Source organism: Polypterus senegalus, chromosome 7 (genome assembly GCF_016835505.1).
Source record: "Polypterus senegalus isolate Bchr_013 chromosome 7, ASM1683550v1, whole genome shotgun sequence".
Taxonomy (NCBI): domain Eukaryota; kingdom Metazoa; phylum Chordata; class Cladistia; order Polypteriformes; family Polypteridae; genus Polypterus; species Polypterus senegalus.
The window spans coordinates 184,863,923-184,889,993 of NC_053160.1; the positions used below are offsets into that span (position 1 = coordinate 184,863,923).

Below are 26,071 nucleotides of genomic sequence, written 5' to 3' on the forward strand. Positions count from 1 at the left end.
TACCCACTGCGCCACCGTGCCACTCCTCTTTAGTTGTTTTTTCCTTAATTAGCAGCCAAACAATAATGAGTCACAAAACAAGCCACCACGTGACCAGCTCATCTGTGCCCATCGCACAATATCTGAAAATAAAGAAAGGTGAAGGTCTCGGTAAGGTTGATCTCTCAGGTCACCGAAACATTTTGATGATGTTCTTCAAAAAAACAGTTTTGGAAATGTCTGCTGTGGCAGAATGAGAGCAGCAACAGGCCAAGGAATTAAATAACAGGCTTAATTAACAGCAAGAATTGGGTTCTCATTAAGAGACAGTGAAACTGGCTGGAGTTTGAAATCCCAATTTAGCTGGTCACCTGTTGGCTCGTGCAACATCTCGTTTCTGTTTGGCTGTCATTTAATGAAGAAAGGAATAAATTCAGAGGACTGAATCCTTAAAAACAAGTTTATTAAAATGAAGGGAAAAGAAGTTAATTAGCAGTGAAAACTGGTCACTGATTAAGAAAAGGGTGAGAATGAAAACCTGCAGCCACTGCGGCCCACCAGGCCCGGAGTTTGACTCCCCTGATATAGACCATTATTCTAGGAAATATGCAATGATTGTCAAATTCCATTTTGGAAAGGTGATTCACCTATCGGTGGCTCTGTGGACCCCTGAGCTAAGGGTGAATTCATTGGCATCGTTTTGAAGATTTCACTGTACTCTGCAAATTATTGTTTGGAGGTCAGTAATTCTACACGCAGTAGTTTTATCCCCTTTAAAATATCTTACACATGTTGTCATGTTACTCTTAAGACTTGTTATTTTGATATCATGCTCATTGTCTTGTGCATGGGATATGAAAAGAAAATAATATTATACACTGCAGTGGGCTGGCACCCTGCCCAGGGTTTGTTTCCTGCCTTGCACCCTGTGTTGGCTGGGATTGGCTCCAGCAGACCCCCGTGACCCTGTAGTTAGGATATAGCAGGTTGGATAATAGATGGGTGGATAATATTATACACACGTTGGCCACTTTATTAGGTACACCCGTTCAAGCAGGATCCTGAGCTTTTTCGTCGTGTGGTTGGTGCGGCAACACACTGTACCAGCGCATGCTCCCCAACTTGACTTGACTTGACCGGTTCAACTGCTTGTTAATGCAAATATCTAATCAGCCAATCGTATGGCAGCAACTCAATACATTTCGGCCTGTAGACATCATCAAGACCACCTGCTGAAGTTCAAATTAAGCATTAGATTGGGGAAGAAAGGGGACTGAAGTGACTTGTAATGTGGCCTGGGTGTTGGCGCCAGACGGGCTGCTCTGAGTATTTCAGAAACTGCTGATCACCTGGGATTTTCAGGCACAGCCATCTCTAGGGTTTACAGAGAATGGTCTGAAAAAGGGAAAATATCCAGTGAGCGGAAATGCCTTGTTGATGCAGAGTTCAGAGGAGAACGGCCAGACTGGTCTGAGCTGATAGAAAGGCAACAGGAACTCAAATAAGCACTCGTTACAAGTGAGGTGTGCAGAAGAGCATCTCTGAACATCAAACATTGAAGCAGGTGGACTACAGCAGCAGGAGACCACACCGGGTGTCATTCCTGTCAGCTAAGAACAGGCAACTGAGGCAACAATTCGCACGGGCTCACCAAAGTTGGACAATAGAAGACTGGCAAAACATGGCCTGGTCTGGTGAGTCTCAATTTCTGCTGTGACATTCAGATGGTCAGGTCAGAATTTGGCATCAACAACATGAAAGCATGGATCCATCCTGCCTTATATTAGCAGTTCAGGCTGGTGCTGGTGATGTAATGATGTCTGTGATATTTGGGCCCCTCAGTACCAACCAAGCATCATTTAAATGGTGCAGTCTACATTGTGTTGATGCTGACCGTGTCTCCATCCCTTTATGGCTGCAGTGTACTCATCTTCTGATGGCTCCTTCCTGCCGGATAACGTGCCATGTCACAAAGTTCAGATCATCTCAGACTGGTTTCTTGAACATGACAATGTGGTCACTGAACTCAAATGGCCTCCACAGTCACCAGATCTCAATCCAGTAGACCACCTATGGGACGTGGTAGAACGGGAGATTTGCATCATGGACGTGCAGCCGACAAACATGCAACAACTGCGTGATGCTGTCATGTCAAGATGAACCAAAACTCCCTGAGGAATGTTTCCAGTAGCTTCTATGACACAAAGAATTACGGCACTTCTGATGGCAAAGGGGGTCCAACCCGCTACTAGCAAGGTGTACCTAATAAAGTGGCCGGTGAGTGCAACGTGCACACAGCAAAGGCCCTCGACTGAGCGTTTCTTAAGTGAAATTGTAGGCGTTGTGAAGCGCAGATCCATTTTGTTGAATTCGTTTTCGATTATATGGATTATTAAGGGCGGAGTGGTGGCTCTGAGGCTAAGGATCTGTGCTGGTATCCCAAGGGTTGCCGGTTCAAATCCCCGTCACTGCCAAAAGAGATCCTTCTCTGCTGGGCCCTTGAGCGAGGCCCTTAACCTGAAAACTGTACAATGGCTGACCCTACGAGGTATACGAAAACGAACAAATTCCTAATACGAGAAATTGGATAAGGCGAAATAAAGAACAGGGGGAATTTTTGTGGACTCGGCCAGCTAGTGGTATAGAATAAGTAGACAAGACCATGTGAAAGAAAGCACGAAACATCCTGTGCCAGTGGGGGATAATGAAGGTATGAAGTCTTAAGACAAGAAATGACTAGAAATTGTTTGGTTCCTTGATGAATGAAGCTTCCTTAGAGATGAGCAGAGTTTTTGGTGTTTTGCTTTTCCATCATGAAAGAGATGGCTCCTGAACTTTGGACATTTATTGTTGCCATCCATCCAGTTTCTACTGCTTATCTGACACAGGGCTGCGAGATGAGTAGTTTAAGCAGCCATGCCCTAGACATTCCTTATCCCCTCCAGAGGGGTACCGAGGTGTTCCCATGGCATTTGTGTCCTGTGTCTGCCCCGAGGTCTCCTTCCAGGTGCCCATGGAGGCTTCCTGATCCAATGCCTGAATCACCTTCAACTGGCTCTTTTCAATGCAGAATCATGGCGGCTCTACTTTGAGCTCCTCCCGAAATCTCTCTGCTCCTCACCCAATCCCTAAAGCAGCGGTTCTCCAACTGGGGGGCGCCGAAGCTGTACAAGGGGGGCGTCAAATAAATGAACAAGACATCAAAATTTATTTTTTACATTTTTATTTCAAATTTAAATTTGCAAGAATATAATCACAATGAATGCATTATAACTAAAATTTAAATAAAATATGTCTAAGGCATAGATCTAATGATTAATATGTGCCTGCTTTAAAGTACACAGCCCGTCCAGGTTTGGTTTGATATTCGAGATTCGACACTCTGAGCTTATGGAGGAATATTTCGGACAAAATTAAATAAATAAATACGTAAATAAATAAAAGTACTGTGAAATGTCAGCATAAATAAATAAATGTGTCACGAAATATGTTTTTGTTGCTTATTTATTGATTTCATTTTGTCCGTAACATTTCTGCAAACCGTCATGAAATACGACTTGAAATAAAACTGTCACTTTCACTCGTCAAAGTTGAGAGGGTGGGCTCTAACACGCTATACGGTAAGCTGCAACGGCTGTATTAGTTTAGGTAATTTGATATGGATGGGCGGCACGGTGACGCAGTGTGGGCGCTGCTGCCTCGCAGTTAGGAGACCCGGGTTCGCTTCCCGGGTCCTCCCTGCGTGGAGTTTGCATGTTCTCCCCATGTCTGTGTGGGTTTCCTCCCACAGTCCAAAGACATGCAGGTTAGGTGGATTGGCGATTCTAAATTTGCCCAAGTGTGTGCTTGGTGTGTGGGTGTGTTTGCGTGTGTCCTGCGGTGGGTTGGAACCCTGCCCAGGATTAGTTCCTGCCTTGTGCCCTGTGTTGGCTGGGATTGGCTCCAGCAGACCCCGTGACCCTGTATTCGGATTCAGCGGGTTGGAAAATGGATGGATGGATGGACTTTGACATGGAATGCCCAAAGCAGCTCCAACTAATATTTTGAACTGAGTATTTGACCCTTGTTTTACGAGTATAAAGTCAGGTGCATATTCGCAGCTACTTTTTCAAACAACTCTACAGCTCTGATCAGTGGCAAAGTTGTTCACCAATCAGTAACTAGAGGGCGTGTTAGAGCCCACCCTCTCAACTTTGACGAGTGAAAGTGACAGTTTCATTTCAAGTCGTATTTCATGACGGTTTGCAGGAATGTTACGGACAAAATGAAATAAATAAATATGCAACAAAAAACATATTTTGTGACAAATGTATTTATTTATTTATGCTCTCATTTCACAGTACTTTTATTTATTTACGCATTTATTTATTTATTTAATTTTGTCGAGAAAAGCCAAGCAAAATGACACCTTTTATTGGCTAACTAAAAAGATTACAATATGCAAGCTTTCGAGGCAACTCAGGCCCCTTCTTCAGGCAAGATGTTGCATATTGTAATCTTTTTAGTTAGCCAATAAAAGGTGTCATTTTGCTTGGCTTTTCTCTACATTCATAATGGCTAACACGGTACAACAACTTAATTTTGTCCGAAATATTCCTCCATATGAGCTCCTTTTCTATTTGAAGTTTGTTTCTATGACGAGCGGCGCCGCTGCTGCTGCTTTTATAGTCGCGTATTTTCAATCCAGAAAGTTCGAGACGTATCGGTATCTGTCGTGAACATTCAGGTAACAGTAGATCAGGTGATAATGCGGCGCGACTGCACCACATTGGCAGCGTTGCCAATATTGCCAAATTGAGTTGAATAATTTACTGCGTATTGGGTTAGTTTCATGATACTGTACAACTAACAGTGGTATAATATTTGTCGGACGAAAATACTTTCGTCTCGCGCAGATTGACTTCATGATTTTTAAAAATTAAAACATACTTAATCGTTTCTTTATATAAACAAAATAAATAAGAATACATAATTGATTCTTTGTTTTTGGAATTAGAATTACTACCAAAAACCACAAAAGACATTTTAACAGTTATTAAAGCACTTTAAAAAACATAAATTGCAAATATTTCATCGAAGTTAGCCGAGCACATGCAAATCTTATGGAAGTAAAAATGATAGGATACCGCGACACCGCACGAGTATTTTTGTTAGTAGCACCAGGGGTTATTCTCATCTATCTTATACCAGCGACTGGGAGCCCGATTGAATCGGGCTACAAATTCTACGTTTGTGAAATCCATACTTTCTCTGCAAAGAATTATTAGTTTTTTAAGTCCTTGAAATGATTTTGTTATCATGGCACTGATTTGTGCTTAAAATGGACCTTTTCGGCCGATGTAATGAAGAGCTTCCCATTTAAACGGGGCTGCGAGACGTGAACTCCGCTCTTCGGCGCACCTCCTTTGATTTTTTTCGGCAAACAAATTTTCAAAACAAACCGTATTTTACGTCTCTAATCAGAGACGGAGTAATAATTGTGTTGTCGTGGTCATTTTAGATCTGAGATCGGCTACAAATTAATCAATGACCGTTGTTAATAGCCAGCCGTCATTACTCAGTTTACCAATAGATGTCAGAAGGACGAATGCCAAAACCGAACTGCCCAAAGATAGATTTCGAAGTACCAAGCAAATGGCGATACGTTTTAAATTACTTACGGATCTGGAGCTGTCGAAGGGTTTAAGTCAGTCGACGAGGTTAGTCCTGGAAAGTACGCCCCACCGAACCAACGTTCCAAAAACCAACAAAACTTACTGTAATCTGCTCGAACCAACACCGACTTACTATACTCAGCCGTCCGGCGGCGTCACTGAAGCATTCGAACATTATTAGCCAATCATGCAATACTGCGTCCGCGTGTGCCACGTTATGTTCTAACTACAGAGGCAGAGTCCCATTGCATGGTTCTAACTTGTATTGAGTCGAGGTATTGACGCGAACACCATACATACAGATAGTATCAAATTATAGATACAGTTGTGGCCAAAATTATTAGCCCCCCTGGAATCATGGAACATTTTCCTAAACTTCTTCCCAAAGTTTGCAACATTGATGAAACTTGATATAATCAAACATCCGCCAGTGCTATTTTTCTAGCATTTGATACATTTTGTAATATAAAATATATTTTTAGTCTTGCTTTATATCAAATATAGTAAAAAATGGGGTGGTCAAAAATATTAGCCCCATGTTAATGTTTGCTTTCAAAACACACCTACACTAATTAACCAATCAGCTTTGAAACCACACCTGTGCAGTCAATTGGCTTCCTAACAACACTCAGTCAGCATAAAAAGACTCTCAAGGAACAGGGCTCTTGAGCACATGAGAAGGACTGCTGTTACTGACCATGCCAAAGACAAAGGAAATCAGTCTGGAGCTCAGAAAGAAGATAGTAGAGGCTCATGATAAGGGGCAAGGCTACACTGCCATTTCCAAGCGATTCACAGTGTCTAGAACTGCTGTACGTTGCATCATTGCCAAGTACAAGGAGACAAATTCTGTTAGAAACAAACCTGGCGTGGCGTAAGCATAAGATTTCAAGAACTCTGGAGAGAAAAATAGTCAGATGTCAGCAAGGAACCCCGGACATCTGCCAAGATGATTGTTGCTGACCTGGCCTCTTCTGGAGTTGATGTTTCAAGGAACACAGTTGTGAGGGCTCTTCACCGTGGTGGGCTTCACAGCCGTCATCCCAGAAGAACCCCTTTACTCAAAGAGCGGCACATCACAGCTCGACTGAGGTTTGCCCGTGAACATTTGAAATGTAAAGATGATTTTTGGAAGTCTGTGCTTTGGTCTGATTAGACTAAACTGGAACTGTTTGGGCACATGGATGTTGCTTATGTTTGGCGAAGAAAGGGACAGGCCTTCAACCCTAGGAACACAGTTGCCACAGTTAAACATGGTGGTGGGAGCATCATGATGTGGGGCTGTTTTGCAGCCTCAGGCACAGGGAGCCTTGTTCGGGTGCATGGCATCATGAAAAAAGAAAATGATGTTGACATTCTGAGGGAGAATATGCAAAAATCTCCTCGTAGTCTAGGCTTAGGTTGTCGCTGGGTCTTCCAACAAGACAATGACCCAAAGCATACATCAAAATTAGTTCAACAGTTTTTCAAGGATACCAAAACCAAGATCTTGGAGTGGCCCGCACAGAGCCCAGACCTCAATCCCATTGAGAATCTGTGGCGAGTGCTCAAAGTGAATGTCCATGCTTGGAAACCACGCAATTTGGACCAGCTAGAACAATTTGCAATGGAGGAATGGACCAAAATCCCTCAGGAGACCTGTGCTAATCTAGTAAAGACCTACTCTAATAGATTGTGGTCAGTTGTGGCTCAAAAAGGGTACAGTATTGACTATTAATGGGCATGGGGCTAATAATTTTGGATGTCTCATTTTTGCCCTTTCTTGATTCCACTCAGTGTGTCAATAAAATATCCAAACTACAATTAGTGGACCTTGTTATTTTGGACACAGATACGCTTTAAAAGACAAACATTTGTTGTTAATGGTCATTTTCATATTGGAATCAGGAGTGTTGCCTAATTTCATAAGGGGGGCTAATAATTTTGGCCACAACTGTAAGTATTACGCAGGGGACGCAGAATTATTCCAGGTAGAAAAAGGGAGGTGCGAAATCCGAAAGTTTGAGAACCGCTGCTCTAAAGCTTGAGTCCAGACACCCTACGAAGTGAGCTCATTTCTGCCGCTTGCCACTACGCTAAATCCGTGACCATAGGTGCCAATAGGTGCCCAGATTGACCGGTAAAATCGAGAGTTTCACGTTTTGGCTGCGCTCTCTCTTCACCATGACCTACCGATTTAATGTCCACATGACCGCAGACGCCGCTCTGATCTGCCCATTGATCGATCTCCCACTCCCTTTTTCCCTCCATTTGTGAACAAGACCCCCGAGCTGCTTAAACTCCTCTGCTTCATTTATTGTAAAAAATGAGACATTTGTACAATGCGTTCTGTTAGGGTTAGGGTCATATTTGATCTTTTCCAAAACCAGAAGAGTTAGACATTGTCCAACACCACCGCCCAACAGCTGTCAGAATTCTGAAGCACTGCTTTTACTTTCAGGGTGACGATGGCTCCAGCATTTCGCTTGTCAGTGAAGCCCAAGGCCAGCGACAACATGACTCACCTGATGGTCGACTTTTCTCAGGAGAGGCAAATGCTGCAGTCCCTGAAGTTTCTGCCAGGTACAAATGATCTGTGATGAATGTGTGGAAAGAGTTTGAAGTGAATGTCTTCTTTGAAAGACTCTTTACAGCTTGGGGTTTGTCAGCTGCTGGAGAGCTCATAGAAGGCCACTTCAGAGCAGTCCAGCGTTTTGTTCTTAGCCATTCTTCGGCGCTTTTCGCTGTGTGTTTTGGCTCGTTAACCTGTTGGAGGGTCCTTGACCTGCGACTGAGGCAGAGTTCTCTAACAACGGGCAATGTGTTTCACTCCAGAACGTCTTGAAAGTCTTGAGGTTTCATTGTTCTCTGCGCAGACTCAAGGCACCCCATGTCAGATGAGGCAAAGCAGCCCCCAAGAGCATTAGCAAGCCTCTTCCATGTTTCATAGCAGGTCTGTTGTTCTTTTCTTTGAAATCGTAATTTTTTACATCTGTGGATAAAGAGCTGATGTGACTTGCCAAAGAGCAACAAATTTGTCTCATCTGCCCAAAGAACCTTCTCCCAGAAGAACAGTGGCTTCTTTAGCAAATTCTAGTCTGGCTTTTTTGTGTTTTTTTCTTTCAACAGTAGGGTCTTCTTCTATTGAGTGTAATGTCACTCAAAAAGCATGGGATGGCGCTGTTACAAATATTTATACTGCTTGTACAAATCCCGTACCAAATGGCATATAACTGAGATATATTCTCTGTATTGGTGATTTTAAAAGATGGCGCATCACAAGCTTTTGTTTTAACACATTTTATTTCAGCAATGTTTGAGGTGCGCCATCTGTTAGAATAATAAATGCAATGCATTGTATCATTACATGCATTACAAAATATTTTCCAATGCATGGTGCACTGTAAATCCTGAGGTATACGTTGATTACTTAGATTTCTTAAACGGTGTGAAGCCCAGGGTGTGTACAGCCGCTCGAACCCTTACACAGTCAGGCAGGCAGGACACTGGTTTAATATACAACACACAAATTATTGATCCAATCCAGCACACAATGCTCACAGAGCAGTCTTTCTGCCTCCACTCCTCCTCAGGCTTTGTCCTCTTCCTCCCAACTCTGGCCTTCTACTTCTGGCAACCTGAGGACTCCAGGTGCCCAAAGAGTTTCTTCCAGTGTGGCAGAAGTGCGGCCAAATAGGGCCCTGAAAACGTCCATGTGACCCCGTGGTGGTGATCACGGGCCCCAGTAGGGTTGAACTTCCATGCTCATGACCCCTAGGTCGCATTGGAGACCTAAGGGACTGCCCTGGAAATACTCTCTCCCCCAGTCCTTCCATAATCAGGGCATACTGGCTGGGTGAGGGCCCCGGCCGTCCACCACCACAATGAGTAGCAGAGCTAGTGCTCCGACTTTATTTCCCTTACCCTTCTCTGCAGGAGGTGGTCTCAAGCCTGGAAGACTTATATCAAGGTAACTGATACACACACGTTGTAACAAATACAAACCGGATTCCAAAAAAGTTGGGACACTAAACAAATTGTGAATAAAAACTGAATGCAATGATGTGGAGATGGCAAATGTCAATATTTTATTTGTAATAGAACGTAGATGACAGATCAAACGTTTAATCCAAGTAAATGTATCATTTTAAAGGAAAAATATGTTGATTCAAAATTTCACAGTGTCAACAAATTCCAAAAAAGTTGGGACAAGTAGCAATAAGAGGCTGGAAAAAGTAAATTTGAGCATAACGAAGAGCCGGAAGACCAATAAACACTAATTAGGTCAATTGGCAACATGATTGGGTATAAAAAGAGCTTCTCAGAGTGGCAGTGTCTCTCAGAAGCCAAGATGGGTAGAGGATCACCAATTCCCACAATGTTGCGCAGAAAGATAGTGAAGCAATATCAGAAAGGTGTTACCCAGCGAAAAATTTCAAAGACTTTGCATCTATCATCATCAACTTTGCATAACATCATCCGAAGATTCAGAGAATCTGGAACAATCTCTGTGCGTAAGGGTCAAGGCCGTAAAACCATACTGGATGCCCGTGATCTCCGGCCCTTAAACGACACTGCACCACAAACAGGAATGCTACTGTAAAGGAAATCACAGAATGGGCTCAGGAATACTTCCAGAAACCATTGTCAGTGAACACAATCCACCGTGCCATCCGCCGTTGCCAGCTGAAACTCTACAGTGCAAAGAAAAAGCCATTTCTAAGCAAGATCCACAAGCTCAGGCGTTGTCACTGGGCCAGGGATCATTTAAAATGGAGTGTGGCAAAATGGAAAACTGTTCTGTGGTCAGACGAGTCACGATTCGAAGTTCTTTTTGGAAATCTGGGACGCCATGTCATCGGGACCAAAGAGGACAAGGACAACCCAAGTTGTTATCAACGCTCAGTTCAGAAGCCTGCATCTCTGATGGTATGGGGTTGCATGAGTGCGTGTGGCATGGGCAGCTTGCATGTCTGGAAAGGCACAATCAATGCAGAACAATATATTCAGGTTCTAGAACAACATATGCTCCCATCCAGACGTCATCTCTTTCAGGGAAGACCCTGCATTTTTCAACAAGATAATGCCAGACCACATTCTGCATCAATCACAACATCATGGCTGCGTAGGAGAAGGATCCGGGTACTGAAATGGCCAGTCTGCAGTCCAGATCTTTCACCTATAGAGAACATTTGGCGCTTCATAAAGAGGAAGGTGCGACAAAGAAGGCCCAAGACGATTGAACAGTTAGAGGCCTGTATTAGACAAGAATGGGAGAGCATTCCTATTTCTAAACTTGAGAAACTGGTCTCCTCGGTCCCCAGACGTCTGTTGAGTGCTGTAAGAAGAAGGGGAGATGCCACACAGTGGTGAAAATGGCCTTGTCCCAACTTTTTTGGGATTTGTTGACACCATGAAATTCTGAATCAACATATTTTTCCCTTAAAATGATACATTTTCTCAGTTTAAACTTTTGTTCCGTGATTTATGTTCTATTCTGAATAAAATATTAGAAGTTGGCACCTCCACATCATTGCATTCAGTTTTTATTCACGATTTGTATAGTGTCCCAACTTTTTTGGAATCTGCTTTGTAGATTAATACAATTTGTTGATAAACACAAGGATTATAGAAATATGATAACCGCATAAATATTGATAAAAGAGACAGGATGAGACAGACAAACCTGTAACACTGGAGAAGCTGGTTGATTATGAGCTCTTTACAGTTCTAATTCATTTTGGCACAGATAAACCAAACAGTTTTACAATACGAAACATCACTTTTGATCAGAACTTCCTTTATATCTTTATATACTGTAAGCTGTATCTCAATGCCGGATTAATCCTCTAATCCCATGGAAAGTGTTTTCAAAGTAGATTTTTTTTATATATTTAGCTCAGTAAAGGTCACAGCAAATAGCAATCCAATGATAAACGTGCAGTGCACAAGCCAAGAGGCGTTAGCTCAGAGCGAACCGCGTTAGGCAACTCGGCTAAAACGGGCAAAATCTACTTGACAGGGAGAAGGTCTCAGGAAAACTCAAACTGACTGGCGTGAAGGCCCACTCATGCAAACTGCGCTGGCTGTGGAGCGTGAAGGAAGTGTCTTCAGGATATTTTATGTTTCATTTGCAAGAACCACTGTGTGTGTGTGTGTGTGTGTGTGTGTGTGTGTGTGTGTGTGTGTGTGTGACTCATGTGTGTGTGTGACTCATGTGTGTCCTACTTCTGAAGGGTTATCTATCTATCTATCTATCTATCTATCTATCTATCTATCTATCTATTATATAGTGCCTTTCACATCTATCTATCTATCTATCTATCTATCTATCTATCTATCTATCTATCTATCTATCTATCTATCTATCTATCTATCTTTATAGTGCCTTTCATGTCTATCTATCTATCTATCTATCTATCTATCTATCTATCTATCTTTTTATCTATCTATCTATCTATCTATTAATTTTATAGTGCCTTTCACATCTATCTATCTATCTATCTATCTATCTATCTATCTATCTATCTATCTATCTATCTATCTATCTATCCATCTATCTATCTACAGTATATGTTTGTAATTTTTTTAATTTAATGGGAAGTCCTTTTTTGTGGATCCTGGTTGAGCTGCACCATTTGCAGTTCTGCACCATGTGGTCCATTGTAACTCCACCAATGGAAAATGTCTGTGGTGCATTATGTCTTCCCATAATACCCTAAGCATGTTCTTATTTTGCTTAATGGCTAATCTAGCCCTGACTGGAAGCTGTTGTGGAAAAGATAATTGGGAATGCATTTGGATGACATGAAAAATCCCCTCCATTCTCTGCAGGAGGTGCTCTCCTGGAGCACTTTTAGCCATAGGCTCATTCCTCCATGGCGGGCTAAGAAGCACCTCTGGGGGTCTTTTCAGCCTGCTGTCATCAAGCAATTGAGTGCTTCCTTCAGACATTCCAAACTAAGTGGTCTTTTAACTTCTTTTTGCATTGATTGATTGATTGATTGATTGATGGGTTGTATTATTTGTCCTGTGAGTCTGTATCTTTGGTTTCTTAAGTTTCTGCTGCTGTTTGCATCCAAATTTTCAATTGTGATTAATGAAGTTTTTCTAATCTAATCTAATCACTGAGTATAACACATCATACTAAAATAAATTTACGTCTTTTTTGCATTATTTATGTACATTCTCTTAAAATAGTTTTTTGATAAGAGAAATCATGGACAGACAAATGCAGATTTAAGTACATAGGGTAGCTGCTATCTGAGTTTAGCTTCTAGTCGGACCACCAGAAAGCAATTTATGACAAACTTTCTTTATGATTTTCCAGACTGGTGGAATCAATATGGTTTTCTTTCTTCTCTCAGGTCAACATTTAAGTAGATTTTGTTTTTTTTACCCTGCAACTGTCATTTTCTAGATGGGTCTTTAGTGACACCTCATATGCTGTATAAATATGTGGCTTTGCTTGTCGCTATGCTAGTCTGTCCTTCTGACCTGCAGTGCAGATGTTATTGCAGTAACCCTGGAGCAGATACCAACTTATTTGTGCCAAAGTTTAAAATAGAGAAGAGTAAGCTGATCTCTTGAACATATCCCACCATTTCCTCAGGGATCAGAAGTCCAACGTGCTGCCCGCAGCTGTGAGCACAATAAAGCTGGGAGCGCCAGTGTGCCTTCCGTTAATAAAGACAGCAACATTTACATTTATTTCTATAGCACATTTTCTTACAGAATGTGCAGTCCAAAGTGCTTTACAAAGAGTTCAACAAACAAATTATAATTATACATTGCATCAATCTTGTCTTTGCACAATGTCTTATCTTGTTTGTGCTTTTTTAATTTAAATTTTACATTTTAATTTAAATTTGAATTCTATTTTTAATTTAATTTAAATTTTTTATTTGCACTTCATGTTGTTACTCTGTGGGCCTTGAGCTTCACAATTTCGTCTGTCTGCATACTTGTATATGGTTGAGATGTCAATAAAGTTCGCTTTGACTTCGACTTGAGAAGAAGCGTCGGGGAAGAGACGTTCAGACACACATGGATACCGACAAAAGGTGCTGAAGGTACACGTAGGACAAGAGATAGCAAATATTTTTAAATTATTTTATTTCCTGTCTTTGAGAGATAGCATGGCTAGCGGTTCAAATCACCTTACTCACCTTAAGTGTCTGATGTTTATACGACCCCATGGCAAAAACTATGGAATCACCACACTTAGAAGATGTTCACCCAACTTCTTTACATTCGTAGCAAAATAGCAAATCATAGACATAACACAAAATAATTTTTTAATAGCTGAACATTCTGACTTCCTGGGCACATCATTTATATGAACATCTTTGTTTCAAATTAATTTTTTGCCATTCATATTTATTGCTTGCATACGGACATCTGCCTAAATCTATTCAAATGTTTGTTTCAGTTCCCAGAGCTCCGGAAATTGATGTTTCGGACTGCTTGGTGGCTGACAATTCTGTCACGGTGGTCTGGAGGATGCCCGAGGAGGACAGTAAGATAGATCACTATATATTAGAGTACAGGAAAACCAACCATGAAGGAGTGCCCAGGGTGAAAGACGAGCGCTGCTGGGAGGTTGAAGACAACATCAGATCTACAGAGTTTTCATTAACAGGTAAACCTGAGATTTGTGCTCTACTTTCTTAACGATTAAGATGAAAAAATCAAACATTGTTTTATATCATTCTGCATGTCACTTCCAGGCAAGTGGATTCTTTCTCGCATTAGCATGCTGTTTTGTCTCTCGTCCCGATGCCCGTCTTTCTCCATCATCTTCCACCATGTCCTTTTCACCTTTCTGCTTCCGCCTGATGTACTGATTTTGAGCTTGATCCGTTTTGTTTGTGCGACTCGTCCACCACTGCATTTTCATCTCTTGAACGTCCCTTCTTGCAGTCATTTCTTAGGTTTTGATTTCTATTTCTCATTTTTAGATGTTCTTCTCCACTCATTTCTGAGGTCTGACACTCAAATTTCAGAGATTTGTGGGTCACTGGATGTAAATCTGACATTTATGTTTGGAGTTTCCTTGGACCGTTTCATTTGCCAGGAGTGGACTGTAATGTTTGTGGATGACATTGTGATCTGTAGCGAGAGTAGGGAGAAGGTCAAGGAGACCCTGGAGAGGTGGAAATATGAGAGGAGAGGAATGAAGGTCAGTAGGACCACCAAGACAGAATACATGTGTGAATGAGAGAAAGGTCAGAGGAATGGTGAGGATGAGGAAGGTGGAGGAGTTTAAATACTTGGGATCAACAGTACAGAGTAATGGGGATTGTGGAAGAGAAGTGAAGAGGAGAGTGCAGGCAGGGTGGAGAAGAGTGTCAGGAGTGATTTGTGACAGACGTTTATCAGCAAGAGTGACAGGAAAGGTCTACAGGACGGTAGTGAGACCAGCTATGTTATATGGGCTGGAGACGGTGGCACAGAAGACAGAGCTGGAGGTGGCAGAGTTAAAGATGTAAAGATTTGCATTGGGTGTGACGAAGATGGACCGGATTAGAAATGAGGACATTAGAAGGTCAACTCAGGTGGGACGGTTGGGGGACAAAGTCAGAGAGGCGAGATTGTGTTGGTTTGGACATGTGCAAAGGAGAGATGAGGGGTATATTGGGAGAAGGGTGCTAAGGATAGAGTTGCCAGGGAAGAGGAACAGAGGAAGGCCTAAGAGAAGGTTTATGGATGTGGTGGGAGGGGAGGTGAAGGTGGTGGGTGAGACAGAGCAAGATGACGAGGATAGGAAGATATGGAAGAAGATGATCTGCTATGGCAACCTCTAATGAGAGCAGCCAAAGAAGAAGAAGAAGCTGTTATTTTGGGTTCCCATTGTTTGGGTAGCTGCACTCGTTGACAGGGGGTATGTCCTCAGAGGTCGTGACCTGACGGTAAGGACACAGCTTACTAAAAGGTTATCCAGGTTGTCACTTCTTCATCTGACTTGCGGAATGAAAACCCAATGTTGTTGGGTTGCTTTGCAGTTGCAGGGACTGGTAGACTAGACAGGGTTGAAGGAAAGCTGATAGGAGCAAAGTACAGAAGTATCTTTAATGAAACTCCTGCTCCAGAGGACTCTCTCTGGACCTCAGACCTCAGAGTTGACCCTTCCAACAGTACAAAGACTCTAAGCACAAAGCAGGAGTGGCTTTGGTACAACTCTAGGAATGCTCTTGATTGACTCAGTTCCACCGCAGTAATGTTCCAGCAGTGAAGTGTGGTGGTGGTAGCAAGAGACACTGGGAGACTAGACAGGATTGAAGGAAAGCTGAATGGAGCAAAACACAGAGATATCCTTAATGAGTGCTCTGAAACTTAGACTGGGCCAAAGGTTTACTTTCCAGCTGGACAATGACCCTAAGAACAAAGCAAAGACAACACTGGAGTGGTTAGTGACAACTCTGAAAATGTCCTAAGTGGCCCAACCAGAGCCCAGATCTGGACCCTAATCGAACATCTCCAGAAGGACCTGAATGTAGCCGTCCACTGATGATCTCCATCCAACCTAACTGAGGTTGAGAGCATCTGCAGAGAAGAATAGCAAAAAAAAAAAAGAAAAATCACCAAATCCAGGTGCGTGAAGCTCGTCGTATCAAACCCAAGAAGACTTCAGCTGTTAAGGGGACTTCAATGGGGAGTAAAGGGTCTGAATAGCTGTGTCAGTATGTCCAAATGTCTATAATCCTGTTTTCACTTTGTCATTCTGGGTGTGTTGAGTGTTGCTTGATGACGGAAACAGTAAATTAAAATGATTTTAGTGCAAGGCTGCAACAAAACAAAATGTAAAATAAGGGAAGGGGGTCTGAAGACTTTCTGGAGGCACCATATGTGATGTCATTATGGCCATTTTGATAAAAGTGTGACCACTACATCACTTTCTTTATTGGAACGTTAGTGAAAAGATACATTTTTATGCCTTTTTGGAGGCGATCAGTTAAAAGGTTATAAGAAAACCTTGGTATTCTCTTCTTCTTCTTCCTCTTCTTCTTGTTCTTCTTCATCTATTCCCACTTCTATGTGGGGTTGATGGGCTTGATAAATCTTCGCCACACAGTTTGGTTCTGCACCTCCTCGTCAGTCAAGCCATTTTCCTTCTGATCTTCTTTTCCTTTATCCACCCCCAGTTTGGTCTCCTTCTTTGTCTCTTCCCCTTCTCTTCAATGTCCATCACTCTTTTGCCCACATATTCATTGTCTCTCCTCATCACATGTCCATACCACCTCAACCAGACTTTTTTAGATATCTCCCCCCACGTCTCCTCTAGTCTCCCTCGGAAAATAAGAAAAACCCTTGGAATTTACAATTGAATAAAACACAGGAATGGTTTCTGGCTGAGACTTTAACGACTCTGATGTTTCTTCCCTTTGGCGCTTATTCTTGGTCCACACTAACATGGACAAATTTGAAAATGTCGTGACGTCTTTGCAAATGAGTCCTTTTGTAGAACCAGAGATGTGCCAACTTTAGTATTACTGATTTCAGCAGTTAATTACCTGCCATGTTTCATTTCATTTTAGGGTTAAAGTTTGACTCAAAGTACATGAACTTCAGAGTGAGGGCTTGCAACAAGGCGGCGGCCGGGGATTATTCTGATCCGGTGACTCTCGAAACTAGAGGTAAGCGATACTTCCTTCAGCCACTTAATTCTTTAATCTAAAACCGAGTCGAATGGTCTACTCTTCAGGTGGACACTGCGTATATCAGAAAGATGGAGTACTGCAATAATCCTGAAAGGCTTAGTCAAAGTTGATCCATTAAATCGGTAGATAATGAGCCCTTTAAGACGGACTACAGACGAAACTCAGTCATTCTCTATAAGTGGGAATGATATAACCAAATTAATTAAAGTGAAAGGTAGTATATCAAAGAGCTTGTCTTCCAGATGCCCTCTATGATGGCACCATTTTGTATGTAAGTGATGTTTTTCCAAAGAAATAAAATGTTTAGATGTTTCCTGATTCATGTTATCCTACTATTGGGTTTTTGTTGGATTCATAAAAATAACTTTCAAATGCTTGGCACCTCCTGACTCAGCAGTACAAGAAACCCCCCAAATAGCTTGACTCATCTTGCTATCATGTTATGCAAGATATCGAGCTTCTGATGGTTTCCCACTCTATTAGACCTACTAAACCCCTCATTTCCGACAATTTTTTGGACCACCATAAAGAGTAAAATCAATGGTCATCAATAATCTGAAGAACTTGGAAGCTGTGCATGGCATGTCATGTTCTTTATGGAATATGAGAGGTCAAAGTTACTCCTATTCATGAAACTTCAGAAATGTGGTGAATTGATAATATCGGCATGCGGAGTGTCGTTTTATACTTTTTCAATGTTGCCGATCACACGTGATATTTTTGACATTTACAGTTGTGCTTGAAAGTTTGTGAACCCTTTAGAATTTTCTATATTTCTGCATAAATATGACCTAAAACATCATCAGATTTTCACTCAAGTCCTAAAAGTAGATAAAGAGAAACCAGTTAAGCAAATGAGACAAAAATATTATACTTGGTCATTTATTTATTGAGGAAAATGATCGAATATTACATATTTGTGAGTGGCAAAAGTATGTGAACCTTTGCTTTCAGTATCTGATGTGACCCCCCCAATAACTGCAAATAAACATTTCCGGTAACTTCTGATCATTCCTGCACACCGGTTTGGAAGAGTTTTAGCCCATTCCTCCGTACAGAGCAGCTTCAACTCTGGGATGTTGGTGGGTTTCCTCACATGAACTGCTCACTTCAAGTCCTTCCACAACATCTCGATTGGATTCAGGTCAGGACTTTGACTTGACCATTCCAGAACATTCACTTTATTATTCTCTAACCATTCTTTGGTAGAACGACTTGTGTGCTAAGGGTCGTTGTCTTGCTGCATGACCCACCTTCTCTTGAGATTCAGTTCATGGACAGATGTCCTGACATTTTCCTTTAAAATTCTCTGGTATAATTCAGAATTCATTGTTCCATCAATGAAGGCAAGTCGTCCTGGCCCAGATGCAGCAAAACAGGCCCAAACCCTGATACTACCACCACCATGTTTCACAGATGGGATGAGGTTCTTATGCTGGAATGCAGTGTTTTCCTTTCTCCAAACATAACGCTTTTCATTTAACAACAACAACATTTATTTCTATAGCACATTTTCATACAAACAGTAGCTCAAAGTGCTTTACATATTAAAGAATAGAAAAATGAAAGACACAATTATAAAACAAAATAAATCAACATTAATTAACATCGAATAAGAGTAAGGTTCAATGGCCAGGGGACAGAAAAACAAAAAACTCCAGACGGCTGGAGAAAAAAATAAAATCTGTAGGGATTCCAGACCATGAGACCCCCTGACCAGTCCCCTCTGGGCATTCTACCTAATATAAATGAAACACTCCTCTTTGGATTTAGGATTCTCACGGAAGGACTTTGATGATGATGATGGTCACGTAGACTTCTGCCTTTTAATCCGTCCATCATTGTTTGAGCATCATGAAGCTTTGAGTAGGCTGCGCCACCACCACAAAGAAACCGGAAAAAGAAACAGAAAAGAGAGTAGGGGTCAGTACCAATTTTAGAGCCACCATGAATAGTTATTTTGAAGAGATTGAACATATAGAGTATCAGGATTAAGTTAAATTACGATTAAAATGAAGTTATAAAAAGGCCATGTTACAGTAATGTGTTTTCAGCAGTGTTTTAAAGTGCTCTACTGTATCAGCCTGGCGAATTCCTATTGGCAGGCTATTCCAGATTTTAGGTGCATAGCAGCAGAAGGCCGCCTCACCACTTCTTTTAAGTTTTGTTCTTGGAATTCTAAGGAGACACTCATTTGAGGATCTGAGGTTACGATTTGGAATATAAGGTGTCAGACATTCCGATATATAAGATGGAGCAGATTATTTAAGGCTTTATAAACCATAAGCAGAATTTTAAAGTCAATCCTGAATGACACAGGTAACCAGTGTAGTGACATTAAAACTGGAGAAATGTGTTCGGATTTTCTTTTCCTAGTTAGGATTCTAGCAGCTGCATTCTGCACTAGTTGCAAACGATTTATGTCTTTTTTGGGTAGTCCTGAGAGGAGTGCATTACAGTAATCTAGTCGACTGAAAACAAACGCGTGAACTAATTTCTCAGCATCTTTCAGTGATATAAGAGGTCTAACTTTACTTATGTTTCTTAAGTGAAAAATGCTGTCCTAATGATCTGATTAATATGATTTAAAATTCAGATTACAGTCAACAATCACCCCTAAGCTTTTTACCTCCGTCTTGACTTTTAATCCTAATGTATCCAGTTTATTTCTAATAGCCTCATTGTATCCATTATTGCTGATCACTAAAATTTCAGTTTTCTCTTTATTTAACTTGAGAAAATTACTATTCATCCATTCTGAGATACAAGTCAGACATTCTGTTAGTGAATCAATAGAATCAGGGTCATCAGGAGCTATTGATAAGTACAGCTGTGTGTCATCAGCATAGCTGTGGTAGCTCACGTTGTGCCCTGAGATAATCTGACCTAACGGAAGCATGTAGATTGAGAAGAGCAGCGGACCCAGGATAGAGCCTTGTGGAACACCATATCGGATATCATGTGTCTTTGAGTTGTAATTCCCACAACTAACAAAAATTTTCTCCCTGTCAGGTAGGATTCAAACCAATTTAAGACCTGCCAGAGAGGCCCACCCATTGACTAAGGCGATTTCTAAGAATGTTGTGATCAATGGTGTCAAATGCAGCACTCAGATCTAAGAGGATGAGAACAGATAAATGGCCTCTGTCTGCATTTACCCGCAAGTCATTTACTACTTTAACGAGTGCAGTTTCTGTGCTGTGATTTGTTCTAAAACCCGACTGAAATTTATCAAGAATAGCATGTTTATTTAGGTGGTCATTTAACTGCATAATGACTGCCTTCTCCAGAACTTTACTTAAGAAAGGCAGGTTAGAGATGGGTCTAAAATTTTCAAGAGCTGAGGGGTCAAGATTATGTTTCTTAAGTAGGGGTTTAACTACAGCAGTCTTAAGACAGTCTGGGAAGACCCCAGTATCTAGTGACGAATTTACTATGTCAAGAACATTATCAATTAGCACGCCTGATACTTCTTTGAAAAACCTTGTTGGTATCGGGTCAAGGACGCAGGTGGAGGGTTTTAATTGAGAGATTATTTTCTTTAAATCAGGTAAATCTATCCTAGTGAAAGAATAAACCAAAAAAGTTCTATTTTGGTCTCATCCGTCTCTAAAACATTCTTCCAATAGCCTTCTGGTTTGTCCACGTGATCTTTAGCAAACTGCAGACGAGCAGCAATGTTTTATTGGAGAGCAGTGACTTTCTCCTTGCAACCCTGCCATGCACACCATTGTTGTTCAGTGTTCTCCTGATGGTGGACTCATGAACATGAACATTAGCTAATGTGAGAGAGGCCTTGAGTTGCTTAGAAGTCACCCTGGGGTCCTTTGTGACCTCACCGACTGTTACACGTGTGCCTTGCTCTTGGAGTGATCTTCATTGGTCGACCACTCCTGGCGAGGGTAACAATGGTCTTGAATTTCCTCCATTTGTACACAATCTGTCTGACTGTGGATTGGTGGAGTCCAAACTCTTTAGAGATGGTTTTGTAACCTTTTCCAGCCTGATGAGCATCAACAACTCTTTTTGTGAGGTTCTCAGAAATCTCCTTTGTTCGTGCCATGATACACTTCCACAAATGTGTTGTGAAGAGCAGACTTTGATAGATCCTGTTCTTTAAATAACACGGGGTGCCCACTCACACCTGATTGGCATCCCATTAATTGAAAACACTTGACTCGAATGTCACCTTCAAACTAATTGATCATCCGTGAAGTTCACATACTTTTGCCACTCACAAATATGTAATATTTGATCATTTTCCTCAATAAATAAATGATCATGTTTAATGTTTGTGTCTCATTTGTTTAACTGGTTTCTCTTTATCTACTTTTAGGACTTGAGTGAAAATCTGATGATGTTTTAGGTCATATTTTTGCAGAAATATAGAAAATTCTAAAAGGTTCACAAACTTTCATGCACCACTGTAATTATTTACCGGTGGTCCTCGCCCTTTATGGGCCACTCCCAGAAAGTTAAAAATGACAAATCTCAAACATAAGCGTATTGGGTATTGTTTCAGACTATTTCAAGGTCAGTGACACAAATATGATGTTGTTCTTGATATTTGATCCTTTACTTGGGATCTAAAGCTCTATGGTCCTTGATCGGAGGGTGACAAATGACAAATTTTGATTACAATCGAGAAGATTTGCACATTTAAATTGAAGCACACATTTTAATACTTCAAATCTTTGGCACAACTCTTCTTGTTTATTACGTACTTCTACGTCATAAAGTAAAGCATTACACTTCTTATGAACATCATGAATTAACGAGGCTTACGCGAATTCCGACTTTTTAGGTTTTAAGATGGTTTAATTAATGATTCATGAAGACTTAATTCAATTCTTGAGATACTCTTGAGCATTTGGAGTAGATCCTGCAACTCCATGGATGGCTAATAACCTTTCTCTTCTCTGTCTCTCGTTGTCAGCGTTTAACTTTTCACTCGACTCAACATCGTCACATCTGAATCTTAAAGTTGAAGATTGTTGTGTGGAATGGGATCCTGCAGGTGGGAAAGGTCAAGAAAGTAAAGTAAAAGGAAAAGAGAACAAGGGAAGGTAAGGTTCAGACCTAGGCATCATGCTTTTCAGAGAACAACGAGTAATAATGGGCCATTATGGCACGTATAGTCATGTGAGAAATAAGCACACCTCAAGAAGTGTTTATCTTTGTTAACATCTGTGGACCTGTCGAGATTTGATCTTCATTTAAACAATACCTTTAGGTAAAGATGGTATAATGCAACAAATATCAGGCCACATTTTTATTCTGTTTCCATTGTCTAATTTAAATAAATGTCAGTGCAAATGTCTCCTGTGGAAAAAGTAAGTCCACCCCTCCATTTGTCACAACCTCAAATACCTCCAACTAGAATCAGGTGCAGATGATTAGAAGATCATTAGAGAGGCGCTTGACTGAAGCTGGGTTTTTTTAACACAGACCTCAGACATTTAGTTTGGTTTGCTCTTTGATTTTGAAGTGTGTACTCTGATATCTAAAGATCTCTCCGATACCTTGAGGAAGAAGGTTACAGATGCTTAAGAGTTGGAGAAAGACATTTTTAAAAGATCTCCACGCAATTGGAAATCAACCACTCCACTGTACAGAAGACCATCTACAAGTGTTCAGCCCAAGAACAGAGTGTGAGATGCTAAAAGAAGTCTTTGAGTACCCCAGAATCTCAACACGGGACCTCCAAGTAACTCGTGCCTCTGTTGATGTCAAAGTTTACCATTAGAAAGAAGCTGCACAAATTAGATGTACATGAGCAGAGTGCCAGGAGTGATCCAAAAAAGAACACTGAGGCAAAGTTAGCACATGAATCCCTAAGCAACGACCAGGACTTCTGCAACTGTGTGCTCTGGACAGACAAGGCAAAGACAGATTTATTTGGCCACAGTACCAGAAGACACGTTTAGTGAAAAGCAAAGACAACATTTGACCAGACAAACCTGATAGTAACAGTAAAGCATGGTGGTGGAAATGCAGATATCTGGGAAAGGGTCTTGTGAACAGAAGAGACAAAGATGAACCTCATCAGAGTGTGGCAAAGAGCAGAGTGTGGAAATAAAAAGGAACTGCCCGAGATCTAAAGCAGACCACCTCATCCGTTAAACATGCCAGTGCTGGGGGTCTTATGGCTTGGGCATTTACGGCTGCCACAAGTCCTGGCACACTTCTCTTCATTGATGGTGGAACTGCTGACGGCAGTGGCACAATGAATTCTGAGGTGTGGAGAAACATCTGATCTGCTCAAATTCCAGTAAAGACCTCCAAACTTCATCCTACAACAAGATAATGACCCCAAACATACTGCTAAGGCAGTACAGAAGTTATTCAAAGCTTAAAAATGGCAAATTCTTGAATGGCTAATCCAGTCACCTGACTTAATTCCAATTGAGCAGGCCATCCATATGCTGAAGAGAAAACTTAAGGGGTCAAGTCACTTGAATCAAGTAGGAGGTGAAGATGGTTGCATTTGAAGCTTGACGGAGCGGAACTCACCTGGTGATGTCTATGAATCACAGACTTCAAGCAGTCACTGCATGTGAGGGATATGCGACAAAGAACTAAATATGGCGACTTTAATAGTCCTGTTTATTTGGTTCAGGGATGATTTCCTGCATCAATGCCTGGGCAGGTCATTATCATTCAGTCCACTAGCAGTTCTTCGTTGTACCACAGGGTGCTTAAGGATAACGTGGGACCATCTGTCAGAAGATTGTCCCTCACCTGAAAGAGGACCTGGCAACATGACAGTGAGACTAAATATACCAGTAAATTGGTCAGGTCAGGTTAGGTTGGGGAGCATACACTGGTACAGTGCGTTGCCAAACCCACCACACGACGAAACAGCTCAGGATCCTGGTTGGCAACCCCCTAGGCAGACATGCGGTCCAATCCCACCCTCCGGAAATGACCCTCTATCTGCCGCAGCCAGGTGTTACATGGGTGTCCCCTTGGCCTGGTCCAGCCACTTGGGTCCTCAACAATGTGGGTCCTGCAAGCCCGATCACCCTCGGGGAATCATATCACATGGCCAAAGTGTCGTAACTGACGCTCCCTCACAATGCAGGTGATGTGCCTCATTTGGGACTCCGTGAGCAACACAAAGTGTAACCAACGGTACCCAAGAATTCTCCGAAGAGACACAGCACTGAAGGAGTCCAGTCTTCATCCAGCTCATAGGAAGACTGCTTGCATTATGAAGGAGATGGGGAAAAGCCCTTGCGTGCCTCATCCCCAGAAGAGTCAAAACCGTTGGAGAGCCGATGAGGTCAGGCCTGCTGAAGCATTGCTCGCTGCATGGCAGCACTCGTGTCCCAATTTGGTTGCCCATCTGGGTAGACATGTGGAACGTCTTGTCTCTCCGGACCTTAGTATGGCTGAAAAAGACAGAAATGGAGTGTTCCGGAATATCCAAGTGAAAGCCCGGATCTGAATCCCATCAAGATGCTGTAGTGGGGATTTGAAATACACTGTGTATGCGAGACACAAATGTCACACATCTGAAGGAATTGTGCATGAAGGAGATGGAAAAACTTTTGGAGATGGCTAGACGGCCAACTTGAGGGGTGTAAAGGTTTGAATTAGGAGAGGAGTCCCAAAGAATAGTGGGGGAGCTACGCGGGCTACCCTGTTTAATATCAGGCTCTAAAGAACAGAACAAAAATACCTTCACATTGGTGGAGCAGAAAATAGGCTTTGCAACTGCCTCACTGGTCAATTCATCTTCTTCAAACTTGTGGCTCTTTTGAGAGGGTCAGTCTTGGGAAGGAAGTCCAACATGCAGTGACTCATATCCAAATTATACACATCTTCTGGGAACTTCTGGGTTATACAGGGTCTTGGCTAGAAGAGATGTGGCTTCCTGTGATGATACAGGAGAGGCTTAGCTGCCTTCATGGAGCGTCTTCTCTGTACAGCGAAAAGAAAAAGAGATTATACTGTTAGCACCAGCGCCACCTCTTGTCTAGGAGTGGTATTGCATACCTTGGCAGAGTGTGGAAGTTGATCCTCAGATACCCATGCATGATGGGGGTGAGGGGGTACCAGCTATTAGTGCCAAGGGTGGACTTATCTTTTCTACAGATGGAAATGGCAATATCTGTTTATTTTTCATTGTCCTCTGTTCCACAGTTTAAAATTACAAATCACACAATTCAGACATTGTGATTAAAGTGCACATCGCAGACTTTAACTTAAGGGGATTTGCTGACATTTCAGTCACACAACACTTTTTCTACATGGTCCCCCCATTTCAGGGCACCATAATGTTTAGGACAATTGGCGTCACAAGTGTTTGTGATCCCTCAGGTAGGTTTCATGGCTTCATCAGATACCTCAGCTTGTTTCTACTCTTTGGAGTCTGTAGCTGCCATTGTTCAACATGAGGGCCAGAGCTGTGCCAATGAAAGTCAAAGAAGCCATCGTGGGGCTGAAACCATCAGAGACATCAGTGACACCTTAGAATGACCAAAATCAACTGTCTGGAATATCATGAAGAAGAAAGAACACACTGGTGGGCTCAGTAATCACAGATGGTCTGGTAACCCAAGGAAGACCTCCACTGCTGAGCACAGAAGAATCCTCACTATGGTCAAGAAAAATCCCAAAATGCCTGTCTGTCAGACCAGAAACAGTCTTCAGGAGGCCGATGTGTGTGTCAGAGACAACAATCAGCAGGAGACTCCATGAACAGAAATACAAAGGCCACACTGCAAGATGGAAACCACAAAAACAGGATGGCCAGATTACAGTTTGTGAAAATGGACTTCAAAGAGCCTACTG

At 41.9% G+C, this 26,071-nt stretch overlaps 1 protein-coding gene across 4 annotated transcripts in view; it reads left to right on the top strand.

Annotated features, from left to right (window-relative positions):
* The window catches only part of fsd1l (fibronectin type III and SPRY domain containing 1-like), a 137,042-nt gene that overhangs the window by 74,546 nt on the left and 36,425 nt on the right, over nt 1-26,071 (top strand). For all 4 annotated transcript variants that reach the window (XM_039759706.1, XM_039759709.1, XM_039759710.1 and 1 more), the window contains exons 6-9: nt 8,074-8,195; nt 14,044-14,253; nt 17,150-17,248; nt 22,209-22,338. In XM_039759706.1, coding sequence (XP_039615640.1) covers nt 8,074-8,195; nt 14,044-14,253; nt 17,150-17,248; nt 22,209-22,338 — 561 coding nt within the window. The remainder of the gene's footprint in view (nt 1-8,073; nt 8,196-14,043; nt 14,254-17,149; nt 17,249-22,208; nt 22,339-26,071) is intronic.